The sequence below is a fragment of the Notamacropus eugenii genome, chromosome 1 (genome assembly GCF_028372415.1).
Source record: "Notamacropus eugenii isolate mMacEug1 chromosome 1, mMacEug1.pri_v2, whole genome shotgun sequence".
NCBI lineage: Eukaryota > Metazoa > Chordata > Mammalia > Diprotodontia > Macropodidae > Notamacropus > Notamacropus eugenii.
This window is the reverse complement of record NC_092872.1, coordinates 214,145,024-214,158,273: the sequence shown is the minus strand read 5'-3', so window position 1 is coordinate 214,158,273 and position 13,250 is coordinate 214,145,024. Positions and strand designations below refer to the sequence as shown.

General features: G+C 46.3%; 1 protein-coding gene across 1 annotated transcript; it reads left to right on the top strand.

Annotated features, from left to right (window-relative positions):
- Nucleotides 1–1,355: 1,355 nt before the first annotated feature.
- Nucleotides 1,356–3,754, top strand: LOC140515728 (GSK-3-binding protein FRAT2-like). The gene has a single exon (XM_072626590.1). It carries the CDS (start codon nt 1,480–1,482, stop codon nt 2,275–2,277), a length of 798 nt encoding a protein of 265 aa, XP_072482691.1. The 5' UTR covers nt 1,356–1,479; the 3' UTR covers nt 2,278–3,754.
- The last annotated feature ends 9,496 nt before the right edge of the window (nt 3,755–13,250 follow it).

Below are 13,250 nucleotides of genomic sequence, written 5' to 3'. Positions count from 1 at the left end.
AAACATGAGAGGACACATTCATAATACATTGAGTAACTATTTCCTCAAGTGAATCACTGCAAGCAAACCTGGGCTATGCCCAGGTACGCATAAACCTGTGGAAGGGCCATACGTTATCTCATGTCCATGCAGCATCTTTGGACCATCATAGAACTTTAGCGACTTAGCCTTTGTACAGATGATGAAACCCAGGGCCAAAGGGAATAGCTAACTTGCCAAGGTCATATAGGTAGCCCCTGGCAGTGAGCTGGCACATAGTAAACCTTTAATAAAGGATTATTGGCTGACTGATTCTGGTTTACAAACCAGTGTCCTGGTCCCTGCACATTCTTCCACTTGAACCCCTTAATCTAGCCCTAGCTACTCTTGCTCTCTGTTCCCCCAGTTCGACTTGTCTCCCACCATTCGTACTATTCAGGAAACAGACCCCTTTTCTTGTTCTGGGACTACTTTGGGACTCATGTTCCTCAACTGTAAAATAGAAGCTTTGGACCAGGTCCTTCACATTCTGAATCTGTGATCCTATAACAGTCAGAGGGAATGTTTCTAATAATCACTGGATTCTGTGCTCTCTACTTTCACTTTCCCCGACCAATCAATCGGCAAACGTTTATTGACCAACTGTTAGGTGGCAGGCTGAGGGACACGGTCAGGAGAGAGCTGCCGACCTTGTCTGTGCTCCTCCCATTACCACGCAGGGTCCAAACTCCATCCCGGTGAGCTGGAGGCTGGGGCTCCCCCAAGCCAAAGTGAAGGTGGCTGTCCTCGAGGCGCTTACACTGCACGGGGTGGAGACTACATGTGCACGTCTAAGTATAAAGGAAAGACGTAAACACAGGCTGCCCTAAAGCCACACTCTTTGCTCGGCTGGCCTGCTTTTTTCTCCCGCCCAAGTTCTTCCAGGTGGCATATTTGGCATTTCCACCCTTCACCATTATTACACCCATTCACCCCAAACCCAGGGAGAGCACGACTCGCCCCCGCGCCAAGGGCTCCTGGGGGCGGGGCAGGGCGAGTCCAACTGGAGCAAACACGCGGGGGTGGAATGAAAGGGGCGAGTCTGGAGCTGCCCAGGTTCGCGCCCGCGAGGGCTCCATCGCCCCGGGCCAGGCGGGCGCAGCACACGCACGGCCCCGCATCGGCGCCCGGCCCAGCTCCCGCCGCGCGCCCTCCCGGGCCTCTCCGGGCCGCCCCGCTCGACCCTCCCCGCGCCCCCCCGCCCCGCGGCAGTGGTAGCGCCCGAACGCCCCGCGTCACCCATTGTTTACAAATCGAACTGAACCGGCTGAGCTCCAGTTCCCGGAGCGGCGGCGGCGGCGGCGGCTGCAGCGCTCGGGGCCCCGCACGCGGCCGGCTCGGGGCGAGAGCGCGGCGCCTGGTCTTCGGGAGCCGTGCCCGGGGCCGGGCCGGGAGCGGGGAGCGAGGAGCGGCCCCAGCGGCGGCGGCGGAGCTGCGGAGCCCGGGCTGCGGAGCGAGGCCATGCCGTGCCGGAGGGAGGAGGAGGACGAGGACGACGAGGCGGCGGCGGCCGGAGAGGAGGAGGAGGAGGAGGACGCCGCGGGGGAGGGGGAGGAGGAGGAGAGCTTCCTGGTGCTGCGGCAGTCGGTGACCGTCGGGGGCTCGGGGGACGTGGACCGGCTGGTGGCCCAGATCGGAGAGGCGCTGCAGCTGGACGCGGCGCACGGGAGCCGGGCCGCCCCCCGGGGGCCGCCGGTCCTGCAGCTGCTGCTGCCTCCGGGGCCGGCCCCGGCGCCCCCGCAGCCTCCGGGGCCGCCGCAGTGCGCGGGCAGCGGGGCCCGCGCCGCCCTGTGCTGGGCGAGCGAGGGGGGCGCCGCGTCGCAGCCCCCGGCGCGGGCGCCGCCGGGCCCCTGCGTGGCGGGGGGGGCCCCGGGCCGGAGCGGCGCCTGTGGCCCGCACGTCTGCAAGCGGGGCTTCCCGCAGCCGCTGCCGGGCCCGTGCCGACGCGCCTGGCTTCGGGGCGCCGCCGCCTCCCGGCGCCTGCAGCAGCAGCAGCCCCAGCACCGGTCCCGAGGGCCGCCGGGCCTCCGTGCGGGAGACGACGACCCCCACCAGCTTCTGCAGCAGCTTGTCCTCTCGGGGAACCTCATCAAGGAGGCCGTGCGGCGACTTCGGAGAGCTGTGGCGGTGGTTGCTGGCGCTGTGGCCCCCACCGCCCCCGGGGCCGGCCCCCCCTTCGTCTTTGCCTCCGGGGGTGGGAGCGACTGGGGCGGGAGGGACACCATCTCCCTGCAGCCTTCGACTACCAACCTGCTGTAACCCGGAGGAAACCAGGGGCACAGACCCGCCGGCACCATCCCGGTCTTCAGCAGTTAGTGAGCCCAGCAGCCCATGGTGCAAGAAGAGGGGCAGCCGAGACCCCGGGAGCTGCCTCCCAAGAGACTCACCCGAACGAACTTGGGGGTCCCGGGGAATGGGGTGGGGAGGCAGAGAAAAGGAGCCGCTTCTTGCTTAATTGGAGGCAAAGGAGGAACCCACAGCTTTAGAGATTGGGGAGGGGAAGGAAAGGGGCGTTAGAAAGCAAAGTTGATAGGGCGGGTCTGGGTGGTGTACCTTGGATATTACTTTCGGCTTTAGGGGCCTGAGGACAAATACCCCAATCATTTCGGGATAGACTAATATGGCAGCTACTACTTTCCTTGACTGGGCCTAATTTCTCCCTCAGAGGTCCAACGGTTGTACTAAAAGTACAGGGGGATCCGAGGGTTCAAAAGAGGGTTTTTTTAATATGATAACACTTGAAAACTGTTATGTGCGTACATTTGTTTTTTATTTTGGGAAATGCTTAAGGAAAATGGTGCTACAGTTGCATTGGGAAGAAATATTAGGTGGAGAATAAATTCTGGGCTGGATGGGTTGAGTAGGAGCCATTCCATTCTCTGTGAATGGGCAGCTGGCTTTTCCCAGGGAGGGAGCGAGAGAGGAGAAGAAAGGGTGGAATTTACTGGGTGGGGTGGGAAAGAATCTGCCCTTCCAGTCAGTTTCCTTCAAGGTCACTGTTTCCCATAAGCTGTGTTGTTACTCTCCTGGCAGGAGAGTAACTGTATCCTGGCTCGTTCTGCTTGTACTCCAAGCGGAGCCCTGTGTTTTGCAACTGCTGGGTGTCTCCTGAGGACATACACGCTGTGCCTACTAGCGGGGAGGGGATGGTGGATGCGTGCTCTCAGCGCATACTCCTTTTTAGAGCTCCTCCTGCCGTTGGCTGCAGCTCTTGGCCAGGGATCAAGATTTCCTAGAAACTGTTTAGGAAAAAAGCGCTCACTTAGGTTTCCTTTTCTTCCACTCTGACCTTCCTAGCGTCGCTCCCTTTTCTGTCTGGTTTTCCAAGCCCTCCTTTGGGGTTCCTCTATCGGGATGTTTGTATGTGATGGAAGATGCGGGCAGGAGGATTTAGAGGAAGGACAAGCAGACTTGTAATGGCCCTCTGGAGCCTCTTGCAGTAATAGCTGCGACTCCCTTGATAGAGGTGGCTTATTTCTTTTTCTCTCTCCATAGCTGCTTTTCTTTTGTGAGTGAATGAAATCAGTTTAAAAATGTGGCCCTCTGAATGGAGGAGCTGCAGGGTTCACCATTGTGAAGCATAATGAGGTGTTGGAAACACACCATCCCTGTGATTTAAGGTAGCCCAAGAACAGATTGCTTGACTCATTCAGATATGGTTGTTGAAATACTGGTGGTCCTGATTTATAGGATTTATCTTTTATTGAAGTGACTGAATAAACCTGTTTTTTGTTTATTTTTATACTGTATTATTTCTGGGTGGGAAAAGTAAACATCTGATACCCTTAACAATGAAAACATTTGAAATGCATCCCACAGGGTGCCTGGTTTAAAAGCTTATGGAAGGATGTGCTTACTAAGCAACCTTTGTTTTGGATTAAAATGGGAAATAACAGCGTGAGTATACAAGATGAAGAGAAAATGAAACAATCAAATAAAAGCTAAAACCTGACCTGTTCTCAGTCAACTAGTATTTATTAGTCACCTCCTGTGAGCCAGGCACTGTCTTCTAAGTGCTGGGGTTACAAAGGAAGGCCAGTCCTTACATTCACTCTAATAATGGAGACACCATGCAAACACCCGTGATAGCTGCAGGATAAATGGGGTAATCTCAGAGGAAAGGGATGCATTAAGGGAGGACCAGGAAAGGCTCTGTGTAAAAGGTGGGACTTCTTTGGCTGAGACCTGAAAGAAACCAGGTGGCAGAGATGAGAGAAAATATTCCGGGTGTGGGGGACAGCCGTGAGTTGGAGAGAAGTGGGGGGACCAGCAAGGAGGCCAGTGTGGCTGGATCACGGGGATGAGGAGGGTAGGTAGGAAAGTGTTAGAAAAAGCTTTAAAAGCCAGGGGATTTTCTGCTTGATCCTGGAGGTAATAGGGAACCACTGGAGTTTATTGATTGTGGAGGGCTAAGGTAATATGTGCTTAAGGAACATATTGTCAGCTGAGTGGAGGATGGATTGGATGGGGGAGATTCTTGAAGGAGGGAGGCCAAGCCTCATACTGTTGCAGAGTTTGGTGACCTTGCACAGCCCTCCCTCACTCAAAGTCAACTGCAAGTCATGTCATCATCTTGATGTCATGGTTCTCTTGGAGAACGAAGGACAAATACAATCAACAACAGTTGCAGTAGTCCAAGGAGAAAATGAGGGCCTGCCCCAGAGTGGGTTACAGTGTCAGGAGAGAAAGGGGGAAGGGGGTGGAAAGGGAGGTATATATGAGACAGTAAGGAAGAGGGGAGAGTTTGGGGAAAAGATACTGAGTTCAGGTTTAGATATGTTGAATTTAAGCTGGCTGTGGTACATCTAGACTGAGATGTCACGGGTGAGGAACCTTCAGCCCTTTGGCCGAATCCAAACTTCACAGAACAAATCTCCTTAATTAAAGTGCCATGCTTGAGGACCTACAAGGCCACATGTAGCCTCAAGGCTGCAGGTTCCCCACTAGATAGTTAACTGGAGAATGAAGGTTGGGAGAGTAGATCTGAAAGTCATCTACAGAGAGATAATTGAAACCATGGAAGTTAATGAGTTCATCAAGTGAAATAGAGGGCTCAGGACAGAGCCTTGGGGGCATCCACACTTAGCAGGCCTGACAGAGACTAAGACCCAGCAAAGGAAACAAGAGGAGCAGACAGGAGGAAAACCAGAAGAAAGTAGGGTCCCCAAAACCTAAAGACTGCATCAAGAAGAAGGTGATTGATAGTGTCAGAGGCTATGGAGAGGTCAAGAAGGATTGTTTGTCCTTTGTTTTCAGAGAGGACCATGACATCAGAAAGGTGATGCCATGACATACAAGTGAATTGGATTTAAGTGAGGGAGGGTTGTGCAAAGTCACTAGCCTCATTTTCTCCTCTGGAACCATCTGGGTCCAGTGGCCAGATATAGATCAGGATGACTAGAGAAGGGTAAGGATTGAGAAAAAGACCATTAGATTTTGCAATTAAGAGATCAATGACTAACTTTGGAGAAAGCAATTTCAATTGAATGGTAGGTCCAAGCCTGACTGCAAAGATTAAAGAAGAGAGTAGGAAGAAAACATTAGTGATGACCTCAAGTCACAAAAGGAAGAGTGATATAGGATGATAGTTAGCAGGGGTAGACAGTGAGTTTTTTGAGAATGGGGGAGATGGGAGCATCTTTGTAGGCAGTAGGGAAATGCAGTCATTAGACAGAATGAAGAATTAGTAGGGTTGATAGAGGTGGAAATCTAACAGAAAATAGGATGACGTGCATGTAGAGGGGTTTGCCTTGGCAAGCAGGGCTACTCATGAGACAGCAGTGATGGTGGAAATGGTGGCAAAAGGCATTTAGTTACGGGGGGTGGGGGAGGGAGGGGGGAGGAAGGTACTTGGTGAGTGAGTGATCTTGGTTTTTTTCAGTGAAATAGGCAAAATTCTTAGTTGAGATAGTAGGTGTTGCAGGGAACTGTGGGAAGTTTTAGGAGAGATGAAAAAAGTTTAGAAAAGTCATGGTTGTGAGTGACTATGAATCAATTAAGGATTGCTGTGAAAGGATTGCTTTGCTACAGTGAGGGCCCAGTTGAGATTCCTTAACATATAGATCTGGTCAACACAGTTTCATGATTTTCTCTAGCTTTTCAGCAGCAACTAAGTAGGAGCAGTGGCAGTAATCCAAGGAGAGGGTGGCGATTTCAGCAGGGACAAGGTCTTCTATAAAAAGGATTTGGGGACAGTGTAGAGTTGAACTAGTGCACCGGGGGTGGAGGGGGTGGGAAGCAAAGTAAGTATAGCCAGTGCAAGGACCACGGCCTGGGAAAGAACCAAGGGATAAAGGATGTGGTATGGACAAAGAACAGGATCTGGATTTGCAAGGCAGAAGGAGCAGTAGAATCACCAAAGATTCTGATCAGATAAAGGAATTTCAGAATTCATGAGCATGGCTATGGAACACTGTGGTTGATGACAAAATCAAGTACATGACCATCTCTGTGTAGTTGTGGTGGGATGGAGAAATAGGTCATGGGAAGAGAGTAAACTGAAGAATCGGAAGGTTAGGGATTTGAGGGAATGTCAGTATGTATCTTGAATTTGCTTTGTGTGAATTTGTATTCACTGAGGAAGGTAAGAGAGTGTCCTGAAGATCTTTGGAAAACAGCTACCAAAGTCAGGGTTGGGTGATAAATACAGATTGAATAAACCTCAAAGAAGTTTCTGAGTGGGGGTGATGGAGAATCTGTAAATATCAATGGAGAACAAAGAGTAATGCACTCCCCCACCTCCCCCAATGAGTCAGGGCAAAAGTGCAACCTGCACTGGAAAGGCTGGGGGAGTGGGTGGGAAGAAATAAGGAAGGAGCCAGGTCTCAGTGAGTTCAAGAAGGTGAAATGAGCAAGAAAGAAAAGATTTAAGAAGAAATTGTTATCTATAGAGGAGGTGTTCCAGACAGCACATTGGAAGGGTTGGGTAGCTTTAGAATGGGAGGTTGGAAGGGACTGGGTTAAGAAGAAATAGGAATAAGGGATCAGACAGTGTGGAATGGAAACTGGGGTTTGAATAATGGCTGCCACGGATTCAGAATCACTGGGAGGGGATAGTTGTGATGGGGTGGAATTAGGTAAACTGTTGAGGAAAATTCCTGTACGTTATCATTGTCCACAGAGGTGCGTGGTCAGACAGAGTAGTTTCTGTGTGTCAGACAGCTGCATGTAGCTGGATAAAGGGGGGTGGTGGTACCTGTGTGTGGAGAGTGCCCAGTGCCCTGTGGAGCTGTGGGTGGCTGGAGAGGGTGCCTAAAGTTTCCCTTTGGAATGTCAAGATGAGGCAAGCACAATTCTGAATAAGGATAGTGAGTAGAAAAGACCATTGAGGTGAGATTCATGTAACCTAGTTTCAAGTGAAAATTCTGACAGGAACTAAGTGTGGGTTCAGGATTACTACCTGGACAAATGACATTGAGGAGAAGAGAAAGCCAAGACCCCCTCCCTTAATGCTGTTTCCCTTGCAGAACCTGAACAACTCCCATGGTTTGAATTATCACTTCAATACAGTTGCCTCCCAAATCTCTTAATCTCCAGCTTGAATAGTTTTATAACTACATGCTGGGTGGTGACATCTGGGTATCCTGACATGAGCTCAGAAGGAGATGTTCAAACTGAACTCATTTTCTCTAAATCCTGTCCTTCCTACCATCCCTAATTTTTTTTCAGATTTGCCAAATCCTTGTGGAGTCACAGGTACAATAATAATAACTAATATTTATTTAGCCCTTAAAGGTTTACCAAAAGTTTTACATACTAAGTGACATTTGATCCTCATGGCAATGCTATTGCCGTGCTATTATTATCCCCATTTTACAGATGAGGAAATAGAAGTTGAGTAACTTGCCCACGGTCACATAGCTGGATCTTCTTATTCCACTGTCCACCGCTTCATTCTGCGTTTGGTCATCACATCTCCCCAGCCTTACCTGGACATTTGTGCTAAGCTTCAAGCCGATTCATCTGTCTCTAGTCTCTTCCTTTCCATTCCCTCTTTTCACATGATGGCAAAATAATCTTAATACATATGGCTTCTTGCTTACCAAATAATATTTGATCTAACATTCAAGGCCCTATGCAGGCCTATTCCAACCCTCCTTTCCAGCTTTAACCCATATTATACCTGGTAACATATACTAAAATTTTAGCTATTTCTAGATTGTTCGTTCAGGCCTCAGAGGATTTTTATAAGCTGTCTTAAGTTCCTAAAATGGTTTCTTTCACATGTCTGCCCAGTGAAATCTCCCTCCCTTCAAGGAGCTGTCTTATCTTCCCACTCTATGCTATAAATGATTTCTCATATCTCTCTGAACCTCTCCTATAGATATACTCTAATGTGTTATAGTTCTTTTTGGGTTGGGGCAGCTAAATAGTGAAGTAGATAGGGTGCTGGGGCTGGAGTCAAAAAGACTCATCTTCCTCAGTTCAAATCTGTCCTCATACTTTCTAGTTGTGTGACTCTGGGGAAGTCGTTTAACCTTGTTTGTCTCAGTTTCCTCATTTGTAAAATGAGCTGGAGAAGGAAATGGCAAAGCCCTCCAGTATCTTTGCCAAGAAAACTCCAAATGGGATCATGAAGAATCGTACAAGACTGAAGTGATAACAATGATAGTTATTTGCCTTAGCAGGTCCTTCCTCCCAGTCCCCAACCCCAAACAACATTGAGAACACAGTTTCCAATGATCATCCAGAGGAGCCCTCTACCAAGTAAGTTCTTTGAACTATCACGCAAAATTGTTGTGTTTGTCCTTCGTTCTCAAAAAGGACCATGGCATCAAGATGATAGCATGACTTGTAGTTGACTTTGATTTGAGTGAGGGAGGGCTGTGCAAGGTCACCAGCCTCACTTTCTTCTCCTGAGCCATCTGGGTCCAGTGGCTTGATATTCATCAGGACAACTGGAGGTGGCCCAGGATGCAATGGGAGACACTGGCCCTTTTGAATAGGCTTCTTTAAGTGACTTACCCAGGATGACACAGCTAGGAAGTGTGAGGCCAGATTTGAACTCAGTAAGATGAGTCTGCTTGACTTAACAGGCCCAGTACCCTATCCACTTTACCACCTAGCTGCCCCCCCACCAATAACTATAATATATTAAAATATATCTATAGGTGAGGTCCAGAGTGATAGGAGAAATCATTTATAGCATGGAGTGGGGATGAGAGGGACACTTAATAGCTGTATGACCTTGGACAAGTCACTTAATCCTATTTGCCTCAGTTTCCTCATCTATAAAATGAGCTACAGAAGGAAATGGCAAACCACTCTAAGTATATTTGCCAAGAAAACCCCAAATGGGGTCAGAAGAGTGGGATGTGACTGAAAAGGGATTGAACAAAAGCAGTTGTTGATATTTTTGTAGATCTTGTGTTCTTTCGGTTCTCTTTTCTTTACTTTGAATCTTTTCATATGTGGCTTTCTATGTTTCTCTTAATTCTTCACATGTCATTCCTTATAGATCATAGGACCAGAGATTTAGAAGGGGCCTCTAGGGGCCCAAAACCTTCATTTTAGAGATGAGGAAATGGAGGCTCAGAGATAGTAAAGCACTTGTTTAAGGTCATTTATATGGGCAGTAGTAAGTGGTAGACCTGGGATTCTAATCCAGGTCCTTGGACTACAAATATCACACCCTTTCCACTGTACAATGCTGAATTTGTATGCTCCAAGGTTTTTTTTTTGTCATTCTTCAATCATTAGTCATATATTTTGCTGCTACTTTTTTGTTACAAATAATGCTGCTATGAATATTTTTGTGTGAATGGGTTGTTTTGTTTTGCTTTCATTCATCTCCCAAGTGTAAGATCTCTGGGTGAAAGGGCATAAGCAATTTAGCAATTTTTCTTGCATAATTCAAGTTGTTTTTCTCCAGGAGATGTGTCACATTCATGACTACACTAGAAGTGACTTTGTATGCCAGTCTTTCCAGGAGCCTTCCAAGGTTGAATTTTCCCATTTTTGCCAATGTGTTTCTTTTTAGCTATCATTTTACCTTGACCTATTTGACATAGTTTTTGAAATGCTAGCTGTAGCAATGATGCAAAAAGAATTAAGGGAAAAAGAAGAGGCAAAGAAGGAGTTAGATAATTAGTTCGATGTGTGGATAATATGATAGTGTATTTGAAAAAACTAAGAGACTCAACAAAAATTAATCATAATGATAATAATGACTTTAGATATTTTAGTATAAAATAAATCCACTAAGTTATCATTTTTCCAAAACAGTAATAGAAACTCAAACAAACTGATAGAAAAAAAGGCTTTTTATAATGAAAAATATAAGATGTTAGGGTATTTAACGCATTTACTTATGACTAAACAACAAGTCCCACATAAGACCAATGTAAAGACAACTATAAAACAATTCAGAGAGAAATAAAGGAAGAATTATGGAAAGTATGTAGTTAGGTCGAACCAGCATAGTAAAGATGGAAGCACTACCTAAAATTAGCTTATAAACTTTAGGCAATATCAATCAAAATACCAGCAAATGACTAAAACTAAACTAAGACTGGAACTAAAATGACATGATTTATATGAAGAAACCGGTAAGAATATTAAGCAGAATTGTGAAAGGAAACAAAAGAAGAAGGCCTCTGTACTCATGGATTTTTGAATATACAGTAATTACAGTAATTATGAAATTACTGGATAACTGGTACTGGATTTAAAAAAAAAATAGGCCAATGGAATAAGAGAGACAATGAAAGATTAGGACCTAAGGTATATCTTGGTGAGGAACTTGTGCCCTTGAGGCTGCATGTGGCCCTCTAGGTCCTCAAGTGCGGCCCTTTGACTGCATTTAAACTTCACAGATCAAATCCCTTTAATAAAAGGAGGTGTTCTGTAAAATTTGGACTCAGTTAAAAGGCCACATCCAAGGACCTAGAAGACTATACATGGCTTGGAAGCCACAGGTTTCCCTACCCCTGGATGTGATTCCCTTCCTCAATATTTTATGATCTTGGATTTATAAAATATAATGATTGATAAATCCAAGATCATAAAATATTGGGGAAGGGAATCCTATCCAACAACAACTATTAGGAAAATTGAAGAAGCAATATGACAGAAAATAAGAATGAATTCCCATCTCACAGTGTATCCTATTCTATTCTAATAAGTTAGAAAGTGATTAATAATTGATATAATAATCATTTTAAATCATAATAAGTCATAACAATACAAACTTTTATTTGGCTTTTAAAACCCCTGGTCCCTTCCTACCTTTCTAGGCCTCTAACACCTTACCCCCTCCACTCTACAACACGCATATACTCTGCATGCAAACCCAAGATTCCATCTCTTCATGCAGAGAGTTTTCCCTTGCTTTCCCTCATGCCTAGACTCCTCTCCTATCTCATCTCAGACTCCTGCCTTCCTTTTAAGTCTCAGTTAAAGTCCCACCTTCTCCAAGAAGCCTTTTCTGGCCCCCTCAAGGTCAGTGGCTTCTATCTGAGAACATCTCTAATGTATCCTGTATAGTTCTTGTTTGTCCGTAGTTGTTTGCACATTGTCTCAGCTGCTTGAGAGCAGGGACTTGGCTTTTTGCCTTTCTTTGTATTCTCAGCTCTTAGGCACAATTCCTAGTGCTTTTAGGAGGCATTTAATACATGCTTATTGAATAAGACAGTTATCATAATTATGATACAGTTATCATAATTATGGAGAAGTGGAAAATCCTTATTTATTATCCCCCTTGCCCAGCACAGTGGCTTGCACACAGTAATTAATAAAAGTAACAAGATGAGAAATGGAGAGTCATGATCATCATAACAATCCTGTGAGGTAAGTGCTACAAACATTATTATTCCCATTTTACAGATGAAGAAATTGAGGCTGAAAGAGGTTGTGATTTACCCAGGTAGTATCTAAGGTGGTATTCAACTTAGGTCTTCATGACTTCAAGTCACAAGGGTCTACACCACATAGACAAGATGGGTAGGAAACTGACCACCTGGGAAAAAAATAAAGATTATAAAAAGCAAGAAGGAGGATATAGTGCATTCCAGACATGGAGGATATAGTGCATTCCAGACATGGGAGAAGCTTCTGTGAATACATAGAAATTCCCTCTTTGCAGCACCCGGTTGCATTTCTCTCTCTTGCTTCCAGGAACCTCATCATCAGAAACTTCATCTTTCTATACGATCAAATCAATTGTGGTACTCATACTTCATCAGTGCCCTCTGTCTCTCTGATTGGAGGAGGGAGTGATGAGCTCCTCTCCCCAAACCTCCATTTAAGCAGAACAACAAGGCCAGCACCGTCTCTTCATTTCTCATCTGCTGTACTCCTTGGAATTCTCCATTGTGCCCACCTTTCTCCACCCTTCCTTTTTTTTAAGTTTCTTTTTGTGTGTTGCTTTCCCCCATTAGATTGTAAGCTCCTTGAGGAGTTATTTCTTTTTCTTATTTGTATCTCCAGCAGTTAGCTTGGGGCCTAACAGATAGTATGTGCTTAATGAATGTTAAAGAACTGACTTGTATTCAGAGTATTGTAGAGTATTGTTTAGCTGGGACTTAGAATTTGTAAAACACTCTAATATGAACTAAGGCTAACAAGTCAGATTGGTGCTAGGTTGGGGAGGACTTCAAGGAATTTGTACTCTATCAGAGAAGATTTTTGAAAGGACTGGCACAGGCTGACCTGTACCTGTGCCTTAGGAAGATGAACTTGGCAGCTGTGTGGAGAAAGTATTGAGGTGGGAAGAGGATGGAAGCACGGACCCCAATTAGAAGGCTATTTCAGTGGTCCAGGGTAGAAGTAGGAATATGGCTAGAGAGAAGGGGATAGGTGTGAGATATGACTATGACAGTTTGATTTTTTTTTATTAAAGAGATCATCCCTTGAGTAACTTAAAGAAGCCTATTCATTGAATGGGTGCATCTCATTCAAAGTGAGAATGAGATAAGACCTTAGCCTGAAAGGGCCAGGGTCTCACACTGCATCCTGGGCCATTTCCAGTCATCCTGATGAATATCAGGCCACTGGACCCAGATGGCTCAGGAGAAGAAAGTGAGGCTGGTGACCTTGCACAGCCCTCCCTCACTGAAATCAAAGTCAACTGCAAGTCATGTCATCATCTTGATGTCATGGTCCTCTTCGAGAAGGAAGGACAAACACAACCCACAACAGAAATAGAACAGTGTGAATAACAATCAGGTTCCAGGGGCAACTTTGTTTTCTTTTAGATAGAAGCTCTCCATGTTGTAGATGGAAGAAAAGTAATT